The sequence below is a fragment of the Typopeltis vanoorti genome, chromosome 20 (genome assembly GCF_054136105.1).
Source record: "Typopeltis vanoorti isolate ZY-2024b chromosome 20, IOZ_Tvanoo_1.0, whole genome shotgun sequence".
Lineage (NCBI taxonomy): Eukaryota > Metazoa > Arthropoda > Arachnida > Uropygi > Thelyphonidae > Typopeltis > Typopeltis vanoorti.
In genome coordinates this window covers 74,206,381-74,232,668 of record NC_143568.1, presented here as the reverse complement: position 1 = coordinate 74,232,668, position 26,288 = coordinate 74,206,381, and the positions used below count along the sequence as shown (strand labels likewise).

At 34.4% G+C, this 26,288-nt stretch overlaps 1 protein-coding gene across 2 annotated transcripts in view; it reads left to right on the top strand.

The window, feature by feature from the left end:
• LOC150095567 (histone acetyltransferase KAT6B-like) overlaps positions 1–26,288 on the top strand; it is a 243,785-nt gene that overhangs the window by 204,205 nt on the left and 13,292 nt on the right. For both annotated transcript variants that reach the window (XM_090409990.1, XM_090409991.1), the window contains exons 5-6: positions 10,240–10,353; positions 18,416–18,524. In XM_090409990.1, coding sequence (XP_090266116.1) covers positions 10,240–10,353; positions 18,416–18,524 — 223 coding nt within the window. The remainder of the gene's footprint in view (positions 1–10,239; positions 10,354–18,415; positions 18,525–26,288) is intronic.

The following is a 26,288-nucleotide window of genomic DNA, read 5'->3' as shown; positions in this document are numbered from 1 at the left end:
ACACTTGCCTTCACTGTATACAGAAAACCCACACACACAGGCAGATACATTCACAAACTCTCCCACCACCACCCCTCACAACAATATGGCATCATTAAAACCCTTACCAAGAGAGCCCACAATCTTTGTTCCAGTGGAACCGCCCTCACTACTGAGCTTAACCACATACACAGAACTTTCCTCTCCAATGGCTACAGTGAACACAGTATCAAAAAAATAATCAATTCCTCCCCCATTCCCCGTCCCTCTCATCAACAAGAATTTAAAAATGCCATCACCATACCCTACATCCGTGGCACTTCGGAAAAAATAGCTAAGATACTAAAAAAGTATAACCTACACACAGCATATAAGCCCTACCGCAAACTGGCTACCCTTATCCGTTCTACGAAAGATCAGCTCCCTCCTCTCTCTCTGCCTGGAGTTTACAAAGTACCCTGTTCCTGTAAGCTTGCGTACTTTGGACAGACAGGCAGATCAGCATCCATCCGCCTAGAGGAACACAAGTCGTACATCGTTAAACACAACTATGGCCATTCAGGCTTGGCTGACCATGTTTTGGACACCACCCACAGAGTATCATGGAAAAAAACCACCATGCTCCACCACAGCAAATTCAAGAAAGAGAGACTTTTCTTAGAAGCAGCAGCAGCTCTCAAAAACCAACCAAATCTTAACAAATACGGTTGCATTAAGCTTCCGAAGATTTGGGAAACAGTCATCGCCAGAGGTCCCACCTTACATTCCAGGCCACCTACAACTGCCCTTAGAGGGCGCTCCACCTAGATAGGACTTTATTGTCACCCACGTGGTTGGGCTTAGTATTGTAAGTTTTTGTGTGCATGTTACATTAATTGTCTTTGTAATCCCCGTAGATGTCCTAGTGACTAGGACGAAATATAGGAAGTATTAAATTCTATTTTAATTCTTTGTGAGTGCTGTAAAAAGTCCATTAAACCTCCAACATAATGTCCTCACAGCACTTAAGCCTCTACACAAGAAAAAGACTCCTGGAGGACAGTTCCACCAATGTGGTATACTGCTGCTACTCTTTTCACCTCAAAATGCATAACCTTATACTTTGCCACATTAAATTGACATTGTTAAATTGTGAATGAAGCCATGTTATGTAATTTATTATTTTTCATTCACATTTAACATTGCCTATTTAAATATTAATCATGGCTCATATAAAATTGTTTATTATTCCTTAATTAAGAATTACTAATTAAATATTTACTCAAAATCTGATCTGCTATTAACTTATAAAATAATGATATGTTTAGAATTTTGTATAACTAAATATATATGGTGTAACGTAAAGTGTTAATTTATATTTAACTGTATACGTAATCAAAAAGTTAAAGAAGTAGCTTAAATATTCTGTTGTTTTTATTTGTGAAATATTTAATGTTATGTAATCACTCATGAATAATAATAGACCATACATTACATTAGCGAAATGTTTACGTGCAGTCTGTTGTCATGGAGACGCACGCGTAAACAACCACGAGTGGAGTAGAGCGTGGCGTTCGAACGTAAGGTGGGAGTGAAGGTCAGATAAATAGATATATAGAGAAGAGTGAAGGTCATAGATTAGATAAGAAAGGAGAGAGAAGAATTATTATTAAGGAGTGAGGAGAGAGTTTTGCGGAACCAAGATTATATAATCCTCAGGGCAGAGATTTATGAGTATAGTGTTCGAAAGTGAACCTATAAGTAGTGAAACACAAAGTTTAATGTTATAAGCGAAATCTGCTGTTGTTATGAAGAAAGGTTGATACCGTAATCAGATAAAAGGAAACTGGACAGTAAATGCGAAAATTCTGATTAGTTCTAGTTAATCTGGATTACGATTAAATTCTATGTTGCCCTAGAAAAAGGTTATATTGGTTACTTGGAGAAGAGTGAACAGGAAAAGATATTAGTACCTAATTACTGTTGTTTGGAATAGTGAAGTGCGACTTACAGTAATACAGTTTAAACTATGGAGAATATTTGTTATGTGTGTTCCGCTAATGTTAATTAAGTTAATTCATAAGTGCTCTCTCAATAATTTGATGTATTGAAGAATTTGTCTGGTAAGAGTAGTTGTATAAGTTTCTCTATTCTAGCATTAACTGTAATATACCTCCGATGCTCAAGGTCCGGGAATATATTTGCTTGGAATATAGCTTACGTAGTTTATTGCCTGCTGTGAATATAAACATTGAGCTGATAGATTTGTGAAGACTGAATAAAATGTGAAATTGTTATATTAACTTGAGATAAGAAGATTTGTGTTTTTTGAGACTGTGAATAGTATATGAAAGTTAGAACATTGAATTAGCATCAGTGACCTAAGAAGATGTGTTAAGTTAATTGTATAGTTCCATTTTAAAATAGAGTTCTTGTATTTGTTGACCATATCATATATTAAATGTTTTATTTTGTTGATCTAAATATTGTGTTTGCCTGAATTCCTTATTATTGCACCGTTCATAAATATTCGAATCTTGCGGGAACCCCAAGTAAAAATGATAATAGATGATTCGGCCTAATGAGATGACTGTTAACTTAATTTAGAACTGATCCTACTATTTATATAGACTAATCTAAGAATAGGGTGGCGCAGTATAAATATAAATTTCCCTACTTTTGGATCGGTGATCATTTCGTAATTAGTTGTATTATTCATAAAAGTGACTTGAAACTAGATAGAATTAGAACACGACAGAAAGGAGTCGTCGCGACAACATCCATTCTCCTTAGCCCAGTCCTCCAATCCAAATCATCCTGCAAAATTTTGACATCACGTGCATTCACTATTGCTCTACCCAACTTTGTATCATCAGCAAACAAATGAACAGTTACTCTCAGATCCTTTCCTATATCGTTAATGAACAAAAAAAACATTTAATTTTCTTGACCAAAAAGCTCTGGAAATACTTTTATTGGGATTATATTGATCAAGTGCATATAACAACAACTAAGTTATACCAACTAGTTTCACCAACTAAGTCTGTTGGCATCTTCAGGGTACATAACTGATGTACGGCACTAAAAAGTAAAAAAACTGTTACAAACTATAATCAACCGATTTCAATTATATTAAACAAAGAACAGAGCGCGTACAATACATTCATAGAGCGTGGATGATATCACTTGTTATTTAGGAACGTTCTATAGTTGGCACTGTAATTCAGTTCTGGCGAGTTGAAGGATCTGATAAGGGTCTTCCAGATCATGGGCAAGATTAGTCCTTGGTTCCTGTTAAGGTTTTGTATACAGCGGGCAACTGTTGTGGCCTCTTTAAAAATTCGGGAGCGGAAGTCCTCCTTCAATATGCTGGAGTTTATAACATACCATGCTCGTGCGGCTTGAATTACATCGGCCAAACTTCAAGGAGCCTTGAAATTAGGCAAAAAGAACACATAGGTGACGTCAATAATAACAGAGAAGAAAAATCTGGATTAGCTTTTCATTTCTCAAGAACGAACCATACCATAGAGTGGGATAGAAGCACAATTCCTTACATGGAGGAGGACCTCCGCTCCCGAATTTTTAAAGAGGCCACAACAGTTGCCCGCTGTATACAAAACCTTAACAGGAACCAAGGACTAATCTTGCCCGTGATCTGGAAGACCCTTATCAGATCCTTCAACTCGCCAGAACTGAATTACAGTGCCAACTATAGAACGTTCCTAAATAACAAGTGATATCATCCACGCTCTATGAATGTATTGTACGTGCTCTGTTATTTGTTTAATATAATTGGAATCGGTTGATTATAGTTTGTAACAGTTTTTTTACTTTTTAGTGCTGTACATCAGTTATGTACCCTGAAGATGCCAACAGACTTAGTTGGTGAAACTAGTTGGTATAACTTAGTTGTTGTTATATGCACTTGATCAATATAATCCCAGTAAAAGTATTTCCACACGCTAATGAACAAATTGAAAAGTAGTGGTCCAAGAACAGAACCCTGCGGCACACCACTAGTCACAAGCATTCTTTTGGATTCCACTCCTGAATAAACCACTCTCTGGTATCTCTCCATCAACCACCCTCCTATCCATCTCACCAACCCTATATCCATCCGCATCCGCTCCAGTTTACTGATTAGGGTTCTATGTGGTATCCTATCAAAAGCCTTGGCAAGGTCCAGTAGTATTACTGTAAACCCATTACCCCTATCCAGTTCAGCCGTCACTGTGTTATAAAATGTGAGCAAGTTACTGAGGCATGATCTACCCTTCACAAAACCATGTTGTCCCCCATACAGTATCCCATTGTCATCCATCCAATCCTGTATCCTTTTCTTGACTAATTTCTCTAAGACCGTGACAACGATTACTGATATGCTAATCGGTCGGTAATTTACAACAGCAGTCTTGGAACCTCCTTTATGCAGTGGAACTATTTTCCCCTCTTTCCACCCCTTCTGGACTAACCCAGACCCGAGACTCAAATTAAACAAAATGGTCAAGGGTACTGACAATTCTTTAGCCGCTTCACGTACAACATGAGCTGGTATACCATCCAGTCCCACAGATGTATTGAAATTGAGGTTTTGCAATAGACTACTCACCTGCACTTCATTTACCACAATTCCTGTATAATCTATTGGTTTATTCATCTCTGCAATGTCACCACCTGGAAGATATGTTCTTGCAAAGTGCTCGCTCAGTAATTCAACTATATCAACTGATTCGGTTACCTCCCTACCATCGGCATTCTTTAAAATCATTCTGCCATATATTTTGCTTTTACTTGCAACATATCGAAAAAACTGTTTAGGATTCTCTTTAGCCTGCATGGCTAATGTTCTTTCGTAATCCTTTTTTGTTTTTCTTACCACACTTGTTACCCTTCTGGCCTGCGCTTTATACTGTTCATGTGCCCTGTTGGTCACCTTTCTCCTTAAATTCCCTCCGTAGTTGTTTCTTTTTTTGCAGCTCAAGCTTAATGGTGTTATTCATCCATTTAACCCCTACTTGATTTATTATTCGGACTCTAGTTATACAGTCAACCATTGCTTCATGCAAACACTTCTTAACCGCCTCCCATGCACTAACAACTTCTAGCCCTTGCAGTTGTACATGCCATTGCACTGAACCAATCAATCTCCTAAGCTTGTCATACTTACCATATCAATGGCATCGTGTGCCCATTTTGGTTGGGTATGCTGTCATAGTTTATGCAATCCATGACAAAATTCGCATCAATTTGACCATATAATTGCATTTTTATCGACGTACAAAAGTTGTAAGAGCGTATAGCCTATCATTGCTCATCTTAATTGGTCTAATGCAATTAATTATAAGATAGCTTTGAATACTTTAATTTATCAATTAATTTTAACTAGATCTGCACAGATTGAGGGACAATGTGTTTAAGATACTGTATATTAGAAAACAATAATGAAGGAGAATGCTATATTTGATTGGCATATTTGAATTAGTACTCAAATGTGTAAAATTTGGAAGAGGATGAGGCTTACCTTCTTCAACTACAATACTGTTTCCCATTGTAAATGTGGACAAAAAAGTTATAAATTTATCAATAATTATATATTAAAATCTTGTCTATATTATATATAAAAACTTGAGTACCACGTTAGTTAACACTTCAATCACGCAAAATAGATGAAACTCAGAAAACAGAAACAGCAACTGATGACAGATGACAATATTCAGTTGGATATATAACCAATCTCAGCCTCTAGGTGCTATTGTCTCAGAGCTCACCCTTCCTTGCCTTCTGAGCAGTTAAAAATTATTAGAACACTAAGAATTTGACCTGCTGTGCTCAAAGGTGTATATATTTTGAACGCACACCTAGGCTATTAGTGCAAATGTGATCCAATGTTTATGCATCATTAACCTCTTCATGAAGTATTAGTATATTGTGTTTACTTTTAGGAATCACACGAAGTATGGAAACAATTAGGGGAGTTTTTAATGGGTGCAAAAATATAATATCTGTGATGGTTCTATTTGGTGGATGAGCACAGCACACTTAGCACACCATGAATATTCTTCCCTGAATATATACACATCCTTAGTTATATGTAATTTCCAGTGCATTATATAGTTGTTATATAATTAGCATTGACAGTTTTATTTATTTTTATGTGAATCCCACCCAAAAACGTTATGTGCCTATAGTATTGTAGGCAGGCTGTGGATTAGTTAATCTGGAAATCCTGCTCTTGAGACCAAATATAGAATTTTTTCAAATGACTTAAGGATTTCAGTAAGCAAGGTGGTCTTATGTTGAATAATGAAATTCATTCACATCTAAAGATATTTGGAAACATTCTGGCTCATGCCAGAATTTGAACCCATAATCTGTTGGAGAGCAGGTCCACTAAGCCAGCCAGGTTGGCTTTAACTTTAAATGAATACATTTAACTTCATTTGTGGATGGCATTTCAATACTTAAAGTATATTATAATATGTTATACACTTTAAGTATGCATGACCATATATGATTAAATTAGAAGTAATTAGAGTGGTAATTTTAATTTGACCAAACAAAACTTTATAATGCAGTCAGTATAAGTAATGCAAACTGATTAATTGTTTTGTTTCTGAAAATTATACAATTAATTCAACTTTAGATCCTTGTATGCATTATTTAGCCAGCGTTTTCCAAACTGTAAGGTACTCTCCCAGGGATGAATTTATGCTAGTATACACTGTAAATCTATATAAATCAAGCCAGACCAATCTATACTAGTGTGGATTAGAAGAAGAGGCACAAAGTACTGTAATCTCATAATTTGCAGTGTAAAATTAAATATATTTAAATTTAAAATTTTCCAGAGGATATGCAAGTGAGAATTTGAAACCTTAATTCTAAAATTGTAATGTATAAATTAAGTACCATAAACTGCAAGTTGTAAATATATCACAACTTTTTTTTTTTTGTGAAAAAGAAATTCATATTTATTTACAGGTAAAATGATTCATGCATTGATAATGAAGCAGCAGCAATATGACTGCTTTATGGTAGTGTAGTATGATATGATTGCTTCACAGTAGCCTAGCCTATGCACTAATGAATGAATCATTATAAAATTTTAATTTTTTTGTGCTAATTAATTAAATTTAACTAATTAATTAATAACAGTTGATTTTAAGCAGTTATGATTTAATACTGCATCTTTACATTTGTTTACATTTCTCTCAACTGCGAATGGTGCCACTCTGTAAGTGTTTGTGTGCATAAGTTTTGATAAATTTTAATTTTTTATAATAGATTTGTATATATTTTATGGTAGTAAATGATAAAATAGACTATTACCTACATATATTTTATGCATTCATGATATACCTAACTTTTACGAAAACGTTTCATGGGTGAGAGTCACTTAGAATAAATTTGCCAAATATTTAATTATTGTGTAAACCGAAACTGTTTAGCAAACAGTTTATAAGAGAAAATTATATCCAGTGTACATGCAAATTGTATGGTTTTCAACATACACAGTAATGACAACACCTTCTCACATAGCTATGAAAAATGTGAAAAAAATGCAGTTAGTATCTCATAAAGCATTATTATTGCAGTTGGGATAAATGAATAACGTTAAAAATCCTGTTAAAACACTCTTACTAAATTATAAGTAAGTAGTAATATTGTCTAGAGAATTTTTAAAATTTTTTAAATAAAATGCTTGTGATACAATGGCCCTGATTTTAAAAGACCCTGTGGAAAAAAAAAAAAAAAATTTTTTTTAAAACCTTTTTTAAAGAATAGGATCCCAATGTATCTAGTCTAATACTGTGGCCTCCTCTTTAAGAGGGTTGCAGCCGATGAACAGTCTGCTTCCATGCCTCTCTATCTCTTGCTTCTGTAAGACTCTTCAGTCTTTGATGTTGTCTTTCCATTGCAGTTAGGGGGGGGGGGGGGGTCTTCCTCTTTCTCTCCTTACCTCCACCATCCCCTGCAATACTATTCTGGGAAGCTCTCCAGAAGAACCCCCTCAGATGTCTTGCAAATGCTATTTTTCTTCTTTGGATACTAGCCATATAGTCTCTTTTCATTTTGAATCTTTTAAGAACTTCTTCATTGCTCACTCTTTCAGTCCAGCTGATACGATCCATTTTTCTCAAGCACCACATTTCAAATGCATTCAATTGGTCATTCATCTTCTTATTGGTCATCCAGGACTTGCATCCATATGTCCCCACGCTCCAGATCATTGTCTTGAGATTCTTACTTTTAACTGTTTGTTCAGATTTATGTTTCCTAATATGTGGTATATTTGGAAAAATGCTGCTTTTGCTCTTTTAATTCTGTTCTTTATTTCATAATCAGATCTATTGTCTTCTGTTATCCAACTCTCAAGGTATTCAAAACTTTTTACATTTTCTATTCTTTGTCTGTTCAAAGTGATTTCCATCCCATCATTTCCTTTCCTTGAAATCTTCATCACTTTTGTCTTCTGAATGTTTATTTTCATTTTATATCTCTCATTTCCAATCCTGTTCAGTCTGTTCAAAATTCTTTGCAAGCCTTCCTCTGTTTTGCTCATAAGTACAATGTCATCTGCATATCTTATATCATTTATCAGATGTCCATTTATCTTTATTCCATCCTTCCTTTCTTCCAAGGCCTCTCTTATCATCCATTCACTATAGACATTAAAAAGGAGTGGGGACATCCCACACCCTTGCCTCACACCCTTTCTTATGGGGATCCATTCAGCATCCTCTTCTTCAAATTTGACCCTGGCTTCTTGAGTTTTGTGTATTCTGAACAAAATTCTCATGACATTTTTATCTATTCCTATTTTATGCAAAATATCAAATATAACAGAGTGATTAATGTTATCGAAAGCTTTTTCATAGTCCACAAAGCATAGATATAAATCTTTATTGCACTCGATCATTCTTTCCCCCAATATCCGTAGTGTTGTGATAGCTTTCCTGGTTCCCCTGTTTCTCCTGAAACCAAACTGTGCTTCTTTTAATTCTCTCTCTATCATCTGTTCCATTGTTCTATATATTATGTTGATTAGGACTTTTGCAACATGGCTAACAAGCTGATAGTTCTGTGCTTGCTGCAATCCATCGTTCCTGTAGTCTTGTGAATAGGAATAAAAATAGATCTTACCAAGTCTTTAGGTATTCTATCCTCCTCCAGACTTCTATTAAAGATGATGGATAGAAGTTTTATTCCTTCCTTTCCCAATGCCTTCAGTAATTCTCCTTGAATATCATCCACTCCTGGAACTTTCCTATCCTTTATTCTTTTAATGGCTGCTTCAGTTTTCCATTCCTTAATTTCTGGGGCATCATCATTTTCTATCTGATCACATTCCAGATTATCTTCATCTCCATAAAGTCTGTAACATACTTCTTCCATCTTATCATTTTTTTCTATCAAAATCTTTCCTCTTTCATCCTTCAAAGCACTGCTTTTTATCCTTCTCGTCTTCCCTGAAATCAAGTTCAAGCCTTCATAGATCTTTCTCATATCCTTTGCTGTATCATTTTCCTCTATTTCCTTGCAAACCTGATTGAGCCAGTCTTCCTTTGCCTTTTTAGCCAGAATTTTTACTTGTTTATTGATCTCTTTATACCTGACTTGGGCTTCATTGCTGTTCTTATTCTTCCATTTTCTTCTTTTGTCCATTTTTTTCTATCACCTCCTCAGTAATCCAGGACTTCTTTCCTCTCCTCTCTGCCTCACCCAGAAGACCTTTAGCACATTCCTTGATTTTCTCTCTTAGATCAGTCCAGATCTTCTAGGGGTCTAGTATCAATACTGCTGATCTTATTTTCTAGTTCAGCTTGAACTAGAAAATAAGATCAGAAAAGGGTGTGGGATGTCCCCACTACTTTTTAATGTCTATATGTGAATGGATGGTAAGGGAGGCCTTGGAAGATCTGAAGGATGGAATAAAGATAAATGGACATCTGATAAATATGGTAATGTATAATACGGTAATATTATTGTGACTTGCTTGGTAATTAGCATTTTAGCAAAATTTTGAGAGACATTACAATTAACTCAAAAGAAGCTAACAAGTGCATGTCACAGTTGTGTTCTTGGGCATTAATGGTTCATCTTATTTTTTAATAGTATTTCATTTTGTTTGAGAGTGGATATTCAATTGTTTTGCTGATGAATACAAAGTTGCCAATTTTTATTTTGTTTACAGTTAATGTATATTTTTATATATGAACATTTATTGCCATAATTTTTTTCTGTTTGCTTATTTGATAATATGACTGATCTTCCCAGGTAAATGGGTTTGCTGGCAGTGTTCACAAGATAAAAAAGTTAACACAAATGGTGGTGCATATAGCTACCAGTATGGTGTAGCAGATGATATTCATACTGGACATCAAAGAATGGGTAATGCTAGCTTAAATTTATCTGCATATATATGTAATTTAATGTTATGCTGTCTTTCTCTAAGTTCTAAAATGCATTTTCAAATTGTATTCATATTAAATATAGAAAAATATCAGGCAATGTGCAAAAATAATCAACAGTAGATTCCTTTGTTAATTTCTAGGTTGTTGCTTGTCTGATTTTCGTAATTAGAGAATTATGAAAAAAATTTTTCATGTTTAAATTTTATACAAAATGAACATGCTACAGATGGAGTTTTTAATTAAAAAGAAAAAAGAACAGAGTGAATTAGTTAGCTTATTTATGATTTTACTCCTTGAATTTATAATACAGTGGTTGCTGCTTATTGGTATAGGTGTGAGAAGACCTGCAAATGGCTGTTATAACACTTTCAGCATGGTAGAAAAGAGGCCTAATTGCTAATTTTATTTGCAGTTCTTAATTTTTACTTAAAGTACATTGTTACCACTAACTATAAATATACTGAAGTTGCGCATAACATACATAAATAAAAAATATTAGCATATAAATATGGACTTCATATGGGCTTTTTCAGTTGAAGGTGAGTTAGTCGATCTCATACGGATGTAGCAAGGTTTTTCTCCCAGAAAAAAACAAGTTTTTCAACCTGGATACAGACAAATTGGCCTTGAGAACACATGCAATTTACAGACAAAAAAAAAAATACTAGTAATTGGCAGTGGGCAGTAGATGATGATGATGGTAGTGGCGGTTCGGTATTGTTTGTGAATTAAGTGGTGGAGATGGAGAGTTGCTGAAGTAGGTGCCCTCTCTCAGTGAGTCTTTGGACTCCTTGGAGGTGTCACATAATAATAAGAATAAAGATAAATACTGTAAATTTTATATATAAATACTGCATGTCTATTTTAGCATGGGAATAACATTACAAGAACATTATAAGTATCATGAAATTAATATTAAATACTATAAAATATTTTTTAAAAAGTTAAAGCTTTTCATCCTGTTAAAGATGAATGTATATCACAGTATGCATATGATGTTTTAAACGTGTGGACAGACTTATGTGTTCGTCGAACATGTTGTTTATTATTTTAACGGTATAATAGAACACAGAAACTAAGTAAATAATTAATTTATTAACTTGATGCTGATATTTCGCTGGTATTATAACCAGCATCTTCAGAGCACAAAAACACTATTTGTCACAATACGCAAGACTAAAACAACATGAAATTTTGTTTTAGTCTTGCGCAAGACTAAAACATCATGTTGTTTTAGTCTTGCGTATTGTGACAAATAGTGTTTTTGTGCTCTGAAGATGCTGGTTATAATACCAGCGAAATATCAGCATCAAGTTAATAAATTAATTATTTACTTAGTTTCTGTGTTCTATTATACCGTTAAAATAATAAACAATATGATGTTTTAAGTTTATATAAAACTGATTTAAAAAAAAAAACACAACTTTTTTTTTTGTTAAGATATAGATTTTTTTAAAAAAACTCAGTGTTTCAAAGAGTAATGTTTCAAATTATATCTGAATTCATAGTGTACATGATGATGCTATAATTGAGGACCACTCTGGTTATAATATTCTGTTTATTAAAACCTTTTTAGCATTTGAACTTGTTAAATCTTTTCACAAAATTTGTTATATCAAAAGAAATTTTTGGAAAGAGAAAAAAAAATCCAGGTGTTTCAGAAAATACAATTCCAAACTTTTATTAGAAAAATTTCATCCTCTTTACATTTTCTTAGAGGTAACTTGTCTCTTCTGTCTTACTGAGACAGAAGAGACAAATTATGCCATTTTTCTTTGGATATTAGAACAGATTTAGTGAGATCTGTACATGGAACTGCTAAAATCAGTTTGAATACCTTTAAGAATTCATTGACTGTATTCATTTCTTTGGAACATTTACATCAGATTCAGCAGCATATTGTGCAATCATTAATCAGGGAAGTGGAGAGCTCGTACTCTCTTTCTGAAGCAAAATTTATTTTGTCAGACAAGCTATCCTCACTAATGAGCAAGCAAAGAGAACAGTGATATCATGCCAAAATTTTGTCAATAGAAGAAGAATGACAGCATCTGATTGGCACATTAGTGGAAAAAAAACAGAGATGAAAACTGACCAAAACGCCATTCACTGAATGGTGATATCTTGTTATTGAAGCATACACACACTACTTCTCTATATGTATACAGAATGTATACATTTATTTGCTTGTCTGATTTTTTTATTATTATTATTAAATGTATGTTTAATGTACTTAAATGTTTATATTAAACATACATTTAAGTATATAATACTTAATTAACAAGACTTATTAACTATGAAAGTGGCTAATTTTTTTTTGCTGAATAGTAGGTGGTACTGTCACCTCTGTCCACAGCCATCTGAAATGGAATATCATTTTTTGTATTTTGAGTAATCTATATATTTTAAAATAATATCAGTGTCGAAGAAATATTTTTTATAGTCTCTGTAGATCAGATGGTATCTTTCTCAAGTAAGTCATTAGTTTTCTCTTTGGGTATGTGTTATAGAACTGGTTGACGGATCAATATGTGCTGGTGTCTGCTTAGATACCTCATTTTTTTCTTAGTCAAGGACCACTGTTTTATTCCTTTTATCAGCTTTTATAAAGATTATCATTAGTGGACTTTAGACTTGATTGTTTTCATGTTGCCCTTTAATGGAATAATTCACAGCACAAAGAGAAAGCTTAATCTATTTTAATATTTCATCTCAGTCAATACAATGTTAAAATTGTAATAACATACACAAGAAACAATAAGTGGAAGAAATGAGGTAAAATAAAGACTAAAGTCCTATGAGGGGCACCCTGAATACCAGTAAAGTGCAACATGAATGTAAACCAACAACTTGTTTGTTTTTCTTCTTTGAATTGCTGGTTGGAGGCTTAGTTTTTTTCAAATATTGGTCATTTCCAGTTGAATTTTATCATTTGGGGCAATGAGATGCAATCTGATGCCTTTTTCAGTATCGCAGATCATGATGGAATTAGGACATTTGACATAATTAAGGCCTTTGCTATTCATATTTGCTGTTCATCTTTATTCAGATAGGTTAAGCAAAATTCATCATGCAGCTGTGATTTATGTTCTTTGGGTTAGCTATTATTATTATTATTATTATTATTTACTTACTATATATATAACAAATATAATTTTGCATCTTATGACTAATAGTAATATATCAAGACTATTTAGCCATCCCAATGTAGCTTCTAAAATGTCATTTATTAATCCTATGCTGTTAATGGGCAGACAGTAACAATATGAATGATAGTTTGGCATGATGAACCACAGTTGTAGACTCAGTTAGCTCTAGTAATATATAAAATTAGCACATCTTCTATGACCAATTCTTACTTCTGTCCACAGAAGTAAGAATTGGAAGATGATTGTCATCATGAACTCATATATAGGAACAGAATATAAACTACATCACAATACACACAAGTAAGCTATAGTATAATATAACTACTTTGGCAACCATTTCCCCCTGATTAGGGAAGGAAAGAGTAAAATTTAAAAAAATAAATGATAAAATAAAAAAAATTATATATAACAAAGTTATTTTTAATGAAAAGTATAATAAAATAAATTTGCAACTCTACAGTCTTGTTACCCTTAGGTTTTGTCTACTGATCAGTTTACTTGTGTTGGAATTCTGCATCATGTTCTTCTGAATGCTATATGGGTTGCCGATGGGTCTTTCAGACTATTGGAATTGCTAATTCATCATTCTTATTGAGATTGAGAATGATGAACCAGCATCTCATAAGCCACTTTGAATTTTCTTCGAACAAAGTTTTGATGCAGTGTCTTGTTGTTGCCTTTTCAGTATTATGGGATACATTTGGAGTGCATAGTCAGAAACTCTAATTTTACTAGAGTGAAAGAATTTAATGTGCCATTTGTGTTCATCTTTTCTTATTGGAATTGTGCATCCTGTTTCCCCTTATGCAGGGTAAGTTGCAGGTGCACTGGATTTTGTAAACCCAGGTGGGCATGGTAGGGAAAGGGATCATTGGATGAGTTAAGTATGCTTTTTAATTTTGTAGGAGATTTGAATGTTGCCTTAATATTGTATTTATGCAGTGTTCTATCTGTTTTTCTGATATTATCCTAATGTACGTGGACTGTTCAATAAGTAATAAGACTAATTTTACTGTGGCGAAACCATTCATCACAATATTAATTTCTGTGGAATAAAGAAATGTTGCTGTCTGTATTAACAAAAGAGATTGATAGATGGCGCATACGGGCTGATGTGCCAGAGTGTCACGTGACTAAACACAAGTGCTCATCGGTGTGCCTACGAGGCACGATCAGTCTTTGAAATGGAAGCATCCTTGGAACAGCGTTATGCGATTAAATTTTGTGTGCGTTGCAAAAATCGGCATCGGACACTTTTAACATGATTTGCGAAGCTTTCCATGATGATGCAATGTCGAGGACAAGTGTTTTTCACTGGCATAAAACTTTTAAGGAAGGAAGGAAAAATGTGGTACTTGAACGTTAGGAAGACCTTCAACGTCCATCACAGAGACAATGATCAACACAGCAGCAATTATCATCAAACACGTCAAAAGGAAGCATCCATTGCTGAAGAATGGCTTCTTATTGCACCATGATAATGCAAGGCCACATATTGCTGGTTGTGTAGTGGACGTTTTGCAGAAGAACAACACAGATATCCTACCATACCCTCCATACATTCCTGATCTCGCACTGTGCGATTTCTGGCTGTTTCCTCAGCTCAAGAAACTGCTAAGAGGCCACCATTTTGAAAGAACTCTCACATGTGTTTAATAAGTGGACACAACGTTGGGACAAATGCATTGCATCTCACGGTAGTTACTTCGAAAAAGACCGTGTAAATGATGACGATTAAAGGTAATCTGTTTTCTGTATAAATATAGTCTTATTATTTATTGAACAGCCTACATATGTATGGCTATGGCTTTTTTTTTAAATTTAATTTAATTTAATTTTATTTTTTTAAATCTTTCCTAGTATTATTTTGAAATATATTTGGGAATGCTTTTGCTGTTGTAGCTATTCTTTATAAGGTTTGGATAATAATTTCATATTCATTCTTCAGCACCTGCTCATTGAGCAAATTGTTAGAGCGCTATGTGTAAGGATGCTGATGATCCCTAGGTTTGGTGTTGGATGGTGGTATGAATCTTTGTGTGTGCGTGTAGGTTTATGGCAGACTATGGAGGGAAGATGTGTGACAAATGTCTCTAGAAAAGGAACAGTTATTAAGTAATGATTATGTTATAATATGTTTGTGTTGTTTATTTAGGTGGCATAGGAACGTATTTAACGTTTGGCAGCTGTGGGGGTCAAATGACAAATGTATTGTCGATATATCGGAGCCAAACTTTGGGCTTTAGACTTGCTGAATCTAGGCAGCCATGCCTTCTTTTTGTAGGTAGAAATTATTTTGCCATACGAAATACCTGGAGGGAAGTAGGTGGGCAAAGAAGGCTTAGATTGTAGATGTAGAGGCTGTTCTGTAGGAGAATTGATCAGGCCATTCACGAAAAAGGAAAGTTATATCAAAGCTGATATTTGTTGAATGCGATGTTTTTAATTTTGTTACGAAGTGTCATGTATTTTTTTTTTATGTAGGACAGAGAATGACCTACCAGCTCCTTGAGTGTTGCTGCTAGTTTCTTGGCCAAGTGATAATTAAGGCTGTCATTTCCTTCAACTATTGGTTACAGCAGTGCATTTGTTTTTTGTATTTTTGGCAGACTGTAAATTCTGGGAGTGCAGTCATAATGCAGTAACAGCTTTTTAAGTTTCTACTCGCCACATTGTCACTGACTTAATTCTGTTGTTTTCTTCTTTGATGCATTTGTAGGATTGTTGTTAACCAATTGGTATAGTATGTGTTGTGGTCAGATTCTGATTGGTATATGACCACAGCAGTCCAAATGTGTCACAGAATTAAGTGGAAAGGTACCAAGTTCCTACACCACACCAAAACTTAGTTTGAAAGAAAAGTCAAAGAAGCTTGTGAGATGCTGGTTCATCATCCTAATCTCAATAAGAATGATGGATTAGCAATTCCAAGAGTCTGGTAGACCCATCTGCAATCCATAGCATTCATAAGAACAGGGGTTCCCAAAATGTATTCCGTGAAAAATTATCGAAATTAATATGAGCCTGGAATACTTTTAAATGCTGCGACGAGTTTAAACGCGTTTGAAAATCAGGTGCTCCTCATTTTGCATGTGGATTGTGTTATTAAGGCCAGCGTGTGCTGACCTTCACTCAGCCACTGGCTGACAGCTGCCTGCAGTTGCCAACACCTCCGAGCTCGAGTGAAGTACGGAGGTATCTATTCTAGGAAATGTGCAGTCACAAGCAAAGTTGATGCGATGCGGCCAGGCCTGGCACACCTGTAGTGTGTGCTGTCGCATTTTTGTGATGCGATACAGCCTGCTTCGGCGATAGTGTGTGTGCTGAGCTTTACATTTAATATGAGACCAATGATACTCGACTCTAACCAAGGTGTTCTGTCATAGAAAAATTTTGGGAAACTGTGCATAAGAACATGATGCAGAATAAACCACAACACAAGAAAACCTAATCAATAAATGGAACTTAAGGATAACAAGACAGTAGCATTGCAGTGGTGTAGTTCCACTTTTTAATATTATTGTTATTATTTTATTTTATTATTTTTTTAATTCGAAAATTTTGCTCTTTCCCTCACTAGAGTCAGACTAGTGCAAACAGTTAACAAAACAGTTATGTTAGCTTGCTTATGTATATTGTGATATGTGTGTTCACATATGTATTTGTATTCCTGATGGTGACCTTGATATAGAGGTCGGAATGTTGAGTGTTATTTTTCTTAGTTTTGAGTAAAGTACCTGCTCTGACACATGTTTTTGTCTCCATAAAATGAGAGACAGAAACATGACAGAACAAATCTCATGATATTTAGTTTGCACCATATGTGGTGGGGAAAGTTAGATGGGTTTGTTGGTTTGATCATTGGTATTTATTAGGTGGTATAGTTTTTGGAGGCTAAATTTAAGCAAGTGCCAAGACTGCCAGCCATTGTCAGTTTAACTGGTCCTGTTAAATGAACAGTTAAACAATAATTAAACTGAATTTAGCTGCTTAACTGTTCCTATTACAAGTCTCATAGTTGTATTTAGATGTCTATTGACTTTTGCTGTATTTGTGCTGTTCATTCATACTGTTGTATATTATTCTGTGACAGAATCCACACGGTTTCAAGGTTTGTTAAGAGTTTCTAGTGGTGCTCTCCAGGTTGTTCCAGTAAGCTGTGTGTGTATTATACTGTTTCATGTTCTTTTTTCTTTTTTTTTTAAGAGATACAATCAACAATATTGCATACATGCTTTAAAAAATGGAGTTTCATTCATAACTTCTGTAGATTTGATATAATTTCATTTATAATGAAACACTACTTGCTGTAGGTCGTATATACCTTGTTATTTGACCTGGAGAAGTGCAATTTCTGCTAATGTTTCACATATTTTCATGTGATTCCTTACTCTCACTTTGTATATTTTCCAAGAGATCTTTGAAAATAGTGTACAGCATTGGATGCCAAACTATTTACTGTTCTTAGCTTTGCACCGCATGGAGGCAACTACTATAATTGCTCAGTGGCAATCATCATGACAACCACAGCTGTCAACATTTGAATAATAAATAGATTGGAATTATTGGGACTGACTTCATAATCAGAATATCTAAACAGAGAAGATGGATCTACTTTTAATAGGATACAGTCAGAATTAATTCAATCTCTACTCTTAATGAGTATCATATCCACTTATGTATGTGCTTCATGTAAAACAATTATGATCACATTTGGAATCAATTTTATACCCGTTCATGCTTTTTGCATGTGGAATATTACTGATGACATTTACAACTCTATTTTTCTTTTTTTAATTTCTTTATTAATTGAATTCAACATATGTTCAAGGAGTAAGGCCTTTGTGCTTATATAAACTGTGTTATCTCACATTGCTTTTTATGTTTTAGCACTGGACACTGCGATGGGATTACCTACCCCATGTGATTCTCCAGTTTCAGAGGATATCAATAGGGATTTCGATGGAACTGAAAATGGTACACAAATCCTTGAAGAATGGTATGCTAATTGATTTTTTTTTCTCTATTAGTATTATTATTATTCCTCTCCTTTTATAAATTTCTCATTTCAGGAGGCTAATCTGTTCCATTACAGGCACTTCCTGACTAATGTAAATTAGACTTACACAAATTATCCTGTAGTGGCCATGGAAAAAATTTGAGTATAAAATTTTACTTAACATGCTACTCACATGTCATCTAACAGCAGTCATCCAAAGTCAGACAACCTTTGTCTAATTTTGTTTACTGTGTTCATACAATCTAATAATGTTCAATGTTAGCACAATCATGATTAGAAAAAAGGACAGAAATGAAGAAAGTGAGCCCATGTGAAAATGCACCGAAATTGATCTAGATGAAAATATAAAGAAACTAAAGAAGTATGAAGGTGGAGAAAGCTTAAAGGCCATAGGATATGTCTGTTTTTCGGCATCAGCAGTGAATACAATTGTGAAGGATTTCTCTTTAAAGTTCGCAATGATGACAAAAGAAGCATTCTGGTGTTATTTACGATATAAAAGTATTGTTAGCTATGTGGAATGAAGGCCAAATCCAAAAGGGCATTCCTTTAAGTTTAATAATGATTCTGATGAAGGCTAGTCTTTTGGAAGACATAAATTCAAAATATTCAGATGGTTCTCAGTCCTTTTTGGCAAGTAATGGTTGGCCCTTTTGATAATTTCATAAGGAAGGTTGAACGGACAAATTAAATTCTTTTTTTTTTTTTTTTTAAATTCTGTTTCCTCATCCTATTTATACTGTATTATATTACTTTGCATTAATAATTACATATTTAAATATAATTTGTGTGTATTCTCTGAAAGAAACTAACAGAAAATAACCTTTAAAACATGTTTAATGTACTATATACATGTACTGTAAACGCATAAGCAATACCTTGTTTATTGGTGGTATGAGTAAAATAGGTGGTTTGAGTAAAATTTGTGTTACATAAAGTTTGTAGAACATAACTCTTGTATAAGTCAGTGTCTGTCTATATATATGGTTGTTAGGTTTAGATTAAAGCCATTTAGTGGATTGGATTTGTCATAAGGAACTTTTACAGTGAATTCCATTACTTACTTGCCATCATTTATTTATAAATGACTCTAATGCCTTTCTTCATGATACCTACAGTTGTTAAGATGAATGAATGCTATTTGGCATGAAAGACTAAATCGGTATTCTAAAAGGTTAGAATACCATTATGGTCACATGTTAAGCTTTTAGGTTGAATTAGTTGTTCTCAGAGAGAGAGAGAGAGAGATGGGTTCTTTATCCTGGAGACATTTCTCCCAAAACAGACAAACTAGCACAAAAACAATAACATTTGACAACACTGATGCGTATGGTCCTATTTAGATGGTTTCGTTTTCAGTTCATTAATGGGCTGATTAAAGGCAATATATAGCCTTTTCCAAGCAAGTCAACCTTAAATTCCTGTATAACACAGGAATTTAAATAGACCATAATTGTCTCTTTCCAAAAGTTCTGGTAAGGCAGATATTGCCTTCTTAAAAGCATATTTTCCCTAGATAGAAGAAATGCCAGCTAGATCTCTATGTAGTAGACAATCTTCATATTACACGATGAAACATTGCCCTGCTTATTGAAGCTACAAAGTGGTGCCATGTTTCATTTCAGAGTTTCTGTCCCCTCCCTTTCTTCATACACAGGGGTACAGGTGATGAGTATGTACTCTATAGTATAATTAATTAGAGAGCCAGCACCTCTTCCATTCAAGGGCACAACAGTAAAGTGGCTTCCACAGGCCAGTTGCTAGATAGTACATGGGACTGAATATGTTGTTAATGCTTTGGAAAGCTTTCCAGTCAGTTGATGTATAATCCTGTTGCTGCTTACTCTGCCAGGTCGTCTTTGTGGGAGTCAAGTATAGCAGTTTGCAAGGAGCCTGAGATCATGCTTAGATTGGAGTCTGGCACTCTCTTTGTGGGAGTCATGTCTAATAAGTCCTTCATTCCATGTTGCCTGCCTCTGCTCTAGAAATTTTCTCAGTGTATCACTGTGCTTAAAAAATCTCCCACAAAAAAATTAGTACAACACCCAAAAAATTAAAGATGCCAAGAAATTATATTCTTGGTTTTAATCCTTTATCCAAGTGTAAGTAAACAGAGTTTGCACCTGAAGTATTTTCAGAACAGGGCAACTCGTATATGACTTCACATCACCTTAGTATCCCACAATGCAAGGCACATATCCAAGTTACACTTGGATAAAGGCTTAAACCAAGAATATAATTTCTTGGCATCTTTAATTTATATAACCAAGTGGAAAAACTTACAACACCAAAAAAATGGAACAAAACAACAAAATCCCATGTAGAAAAACCCCACTTTTATATCATATATATTCAGTTCATAATTCACCTTCTCTAACTTCATAGACCAAGCTGGAAGAGAAGCTGAATTGTTTTCTGTTTACTAACATCTGCAGCTCGATACCAACAGCATGCACCACCTCTTACAAATATCTAAATCTGATCTGTTATTCATCAGTGAATCCCAACTAGCATCCTAGTTGGGATTCACTGATGAATAACAGATCAAGTTTCACGTTACATCATGCATGATGATGTCTTCCTTAAGAAGGATAGAACACATCCCTTGTCAAACATTAAGAGACCTGGAATCCCATATGATCTGTTTTGAGTCAAGAATTTCCTTCCCTCATTTTGTTTCTTTATTTGCAGATTTTAATGTAATTCTCATGGCTATGCAGCTTTTTTGATTATTTATTTTTGAAAGTTGATTATATAGAGTCTAAATTACCCAAAGAGTGAGATAATTTTCCATGAAGATTTCAGTGTTCATAATTCACCTTCTGTAACTTCACAGACCAAGCTGGAAGAGAAGCTGAATTGTTTTCTATTAGCAGTGATCTAACACAAACTGTTCATCAACCCACCAGATAATCCTCATCATTATTTCAACACCCTGGACCTTTTCTTAACCAGTTCACTCTCCAAATACACAGTTCATATTAGCTCTCCTCTTTGCAGTTCTGACCATAACTTCTTTCCCCCACCTATCGACAACCCTTCTCCCAGCCAGTCTCATGGCACTACAGTGGTGCTAATTGGGCTGACTTTTGGGATTTCTATATCTCTTTTCCAAGGTCTGATTATTGTTTCTATTCCTGATTCGAGCATTTGGTCTAATCAAATAACTGAAATTATTTTTGCTGGAATAAGTGTCTTTATTCCCACTCTATTCAAAATACCTATCTCAGCCCTAGTTTTGCAGCATATGTACCAAAGTAGGCCAGGACAAAAATTCAACATACATTCAAATAGCCCATATTAAAAACTCCACATTTTCATTTAGCTTACACTATACTGCAATGATAAAAACCACAGGTTTCAAAAAGCTGGTGAGCCAACCTTTTGAAATCTGAAATTTTGCCTTCCTGTTGGCATTCATGCATGCATGTGCTAAGTTTTCCTTTGTGCTTATGAAGCTGCCTTGGTGACATAGGCAGAATATTAGCTTATAATGTAGTTAGTTATTATTTTTAGATATGCATTTTCTTTATTAAACATCAACATAAGTGAACGAATCCAGTAAACACCACAATAATATATTTATAAATATACTAATTAATCTAAGAAAAGCTTCATTTAAAAAAAAAAAGTGTGTTAGAGTAGCTTAAAATAAACCATCTTCACTCAAAATAGCCTGAAATCAGTTTCAAGCAATCTTTTATCTTCTCTACAATCTCATCCCAATGGATTGATATCCAGCCTATTCCAAAAGAGGGAGATAAAAGTGTTCTGTCAAACTGCCATCTATTCCCATCACTTCAGTCCTCTCTCCACAAGAATGGAGGAAGCCATTAGCAGTCAACTTCTCCACTACCTAGTGGTGAAGTTGACTAATTCATACTGGTAGTTTTTGTTGATTAACTGGCAGGATTCCATTAATCTAGAACCACAGCTGACATCACCTACTATTGGACATATGCCAGTGGAAGGTTTAGAGAAACAAGATGCAGCTGTCGCTGTTGATGTTTCCAGAGTATTTGATTGTGTCTGGCATGGAAGCCGCCCAGTGATTTGCCATTTCTAAGTCTACCTGCTGTCCTCTGCAATTGAATAGCAAGCTAAGCTTTCTCTCTTGTAATTCACTTCATGTCATGTCATGGTGGATGGCGTCTCTCTTTTAGCTTCACTTCAATCCAAACTTTCCTTCTTTCTTTCTCCTAATTACTGTCTGACCACAGAAGCGAGAGCCATTGCTGGGTGATTGCCAGAAAGAGTCAATTCATGTTGAAGGGGAGAAAGGAATAAGACGATGTATGAATTCATCACCAACACGTGTAATCAAGTGCTGTATACGTAAAATTTTCCAACTGTTGTACAAGCAAAATAGTTACCACTTTAAAAACTAGAATTTTCATAAAAGAAAACCTAATTTTTTGATGTATAATAATAAATGTTCATCCTACAAAATGCATCGATTACCCTATTCTGGAAATGGATTCACCTTCTGTCATGCACAGAAGCGTCGAGGGATCTTACATCTGTGGTCATACAGTACCAAATCCCAGTCATCAAATCCATTACTACCTAACAGTTTTGCTGACAGTAGTGCACTCCATCCATCCTATTCATTTGACAAACCATGCAGTGCTGAAAGATTATCTGTGACCAGTGCCTTAGATGCTGATCTTCATACCATCCTTCAGTGAGGTGAGAATAACCTGGTCACCTTTAATGCCACCATTAAATGCACAAATCACCAAGGAGAGAGATCTAGAACAGATCTTTCTCTCTCTTTTTTGGACTGGCATTTACCTCCAACCTCTCCTGGAATAAACACATCACATAACTTCCTCAGCTTCTAGGCATTCTTTTTGTTCTAGACCTCACAAGCCTTGATGCTGTCCAGAGGTGAATGATTCAGCTGATAGATGATTTCTCTCTCTCTCTCTCACTACACAGAGTTGAAAGAGTACATCTGGAATGCAGAGTTTCAGCTCTGTGGCTTTTCTACAAGTATTTCTGTGGATACTGCTTCACCGAACTAGCAATATCATTTCTTCACTTTCTGTTGAGCCTTTTTAAAATAGGAACAGGCAGTCAACATTCCTTTTTTGTACAGCTGCAAACACACTGGACCTGCTTTTCCTCTTCCTCTTTTATTTCCTCTATCTCTGTCCTCTGGAGCAGCTTTCCTCATGGAGTGTTCCCAACAGCTACATCCTCCAGCTCTTCACGAAAAATGTCAATAGATTTCTTCTTTTTATTAACTCTGATCTGCATCCCACACACACACTGCACTAATGTGTTGTAAATTCTTCTACCTCTTGTGTGCCTGGGATTGATATAAAAAAACAATAGTAATGTCTATGAACAGTACTTAGTATATTTGTCCTCTTTCATATAGTCTTAAAGTTCTTCTTCTTCTTCTTCTTCCTAACATGGAATATAGGCCATGTGGCCTGTTCCGGTCTCATGCCATCTCTTTCTTGGTCTTCCGATTCTTCTTTTTCCACTTATTTTGTATCTGTATAATATTTTTGGTAGTCTGCTGTTGTCCATTCGATTTAAATGTTCTAGCCATTTTTGTTTATACTGTCTTATGTAGTAATTAATTGGTTTGATTTTTAGGGATTGTAAGATTTCTTCATTTGTTTTGTGGTCACACTTGGTATATCCAGCTGTTTTTCTGAGGAACTTCATTTCTGCTGTTTGAATTCGTTTTTCATCTTTCCTTTTCATGGTCCATGTTTCGCTCCCGTATAGTAGAGTTGGTTTTGACAAGACATTATATAGTCTGATTCTAGTGTGTTTTTGTACCAGGGATGGCTTAAATATACTGTTTATTATGCTATTTACTTTGACAAAGTTTGATATTTTAGTGTCTGTCTTTTTCTTCTTCGTATGATAGATCACATCCCAAGTATCTGAAAGTGTTTACTTGTTCTAGTATTTTATTATCTATCACTATTTTACTTCTTATTGGGTTTTCTCCTTTGAATGCCATTATTTTTGTTTTTTCTTTGGATATTGTCATATTATATTGCTTTGAGATATCATTTAATGATTTTAATGATCTTTGTAAGTCATCTTCTGATGTAGCTAATACTATTTGATCATCTGCAAATAGTAGTGTATCTATCTTCATTTGTGGGGTCATTTGTATACCAAATGGGTTATGCTGTTTCCAGATTGTTAATATTTCATTTATATATATATTGAAAAGCAGAGGTGACAGGGTACATCCTTGCCGTACTCCTCTTGATATATCTTTCCATTCTGAGGTGTGTTCTAATTTAACTGCTATTTTATTTCCTGTATATATTTCTTGAATAGATTGTAAAAGTTGGTTTGGTTAATATTTTAAACAATTTTTGTCGACTAATTTTGTCAAAAGCTTTTTCATAATCAATAAACGCCACATGTGTTTCTTTTTGAAATTCTCTTCTCTTTTCTATTAATAATTTTAAAGTAAAAATTGGATCTATGCAGGATCGTCCTTTTCGGAAGCCATTTTGTTCTTCTAGTAATTTGTTTTCTACAATGCTGCTTAGTTTCTCTTTTAATATTCCTGCATATATTTTATATCCTGTATTCAGCAGGCTAATTCCCCTATAATTATTGCAATTGTCTTTATTTCCTTTTTTATAGATTGGGATGACCAGTGCTTTTTTCCAAGAGTTAGGGGTTTTTCCGGACATCCAAACCATATTAAAAAATTTCAAAAGTCTTTCATTAAATTTTTCACCTGCATTTTTGTAGAGTTCTATATTTATATTGTCTTCTCCTGACGTTTTCCTATTTTTCATCTTCTTTATTATATTTTTCAGTTCTAACATTGTGATATTTTCTATTAGGTCATTCTTTGTCTTATAAAATTTTAATTCATTGTTCTCATCTGTCCAGAGATTTTGGAAATAGGTCACCCATTTTTCTAAATCTATTGTTTGTATTTTTATCTTTTCTTTTATTTCTTTATTCATGTATTTTATTACTTTATAGGTTTTGGGTTGTGGCTTAAATAAATCCTTTTCTAGTTCTGTTACGAAATTGTTCCATCTTTCTCTATGTTTTTTCCTTACTTCTCATTTTGCAATTGCACTATTTCTTTTATACTCTATTTCTGCTTCTATTGTTTTGGAATTTAGCCATTTCTGGTAACTGTCCTTTTTGGTTTTTATTGTATTTTCTATTTCTTTGTTCCAGTCTCGTAGTCCTCTTTTTCTAATCCATTTGTGCTTTATTCCTAAGGTTTCTGTTGCTGCTTTTGTGAGAATTTGTTTCAAATTTTCCCATTCATCTTCTATGTCCCTTGATTCATGTGTGGTTTCTGTTTTTAAGTTTGTGCATTTTTGATATTGTAGTCTAACTTGAGGATCCTGTAATGAAGAAATTTTGTAGCTTGGCTGGTAAGAATTTTCAATTCTATGTGTTTTTAGCCACTTTGGTTTAAAACGAATTTTTGCTGATACCATATAAAGATCAGAGTTTAATTCAAAGCCTCGATATGCTCTTACATCTAAAATTAACTCCGCTAATTTAAAATTTGTGATAACGTAGTCGATTACTGATTTGTATCCTCTGGCTGACCAAGTATATTTATGTATTTCCTTGTGTTTAAACATTGAATTCATTATTCTCATATTATTATAAATGACAAAATCGCGCAATCTCCGACCATTTTGATTACATGTATCTTCGCCAAATTTACCTATGTTTGTTTTGTATTTTTTGTTTCCTATTCTGGCATTTAAATCTCCTGCT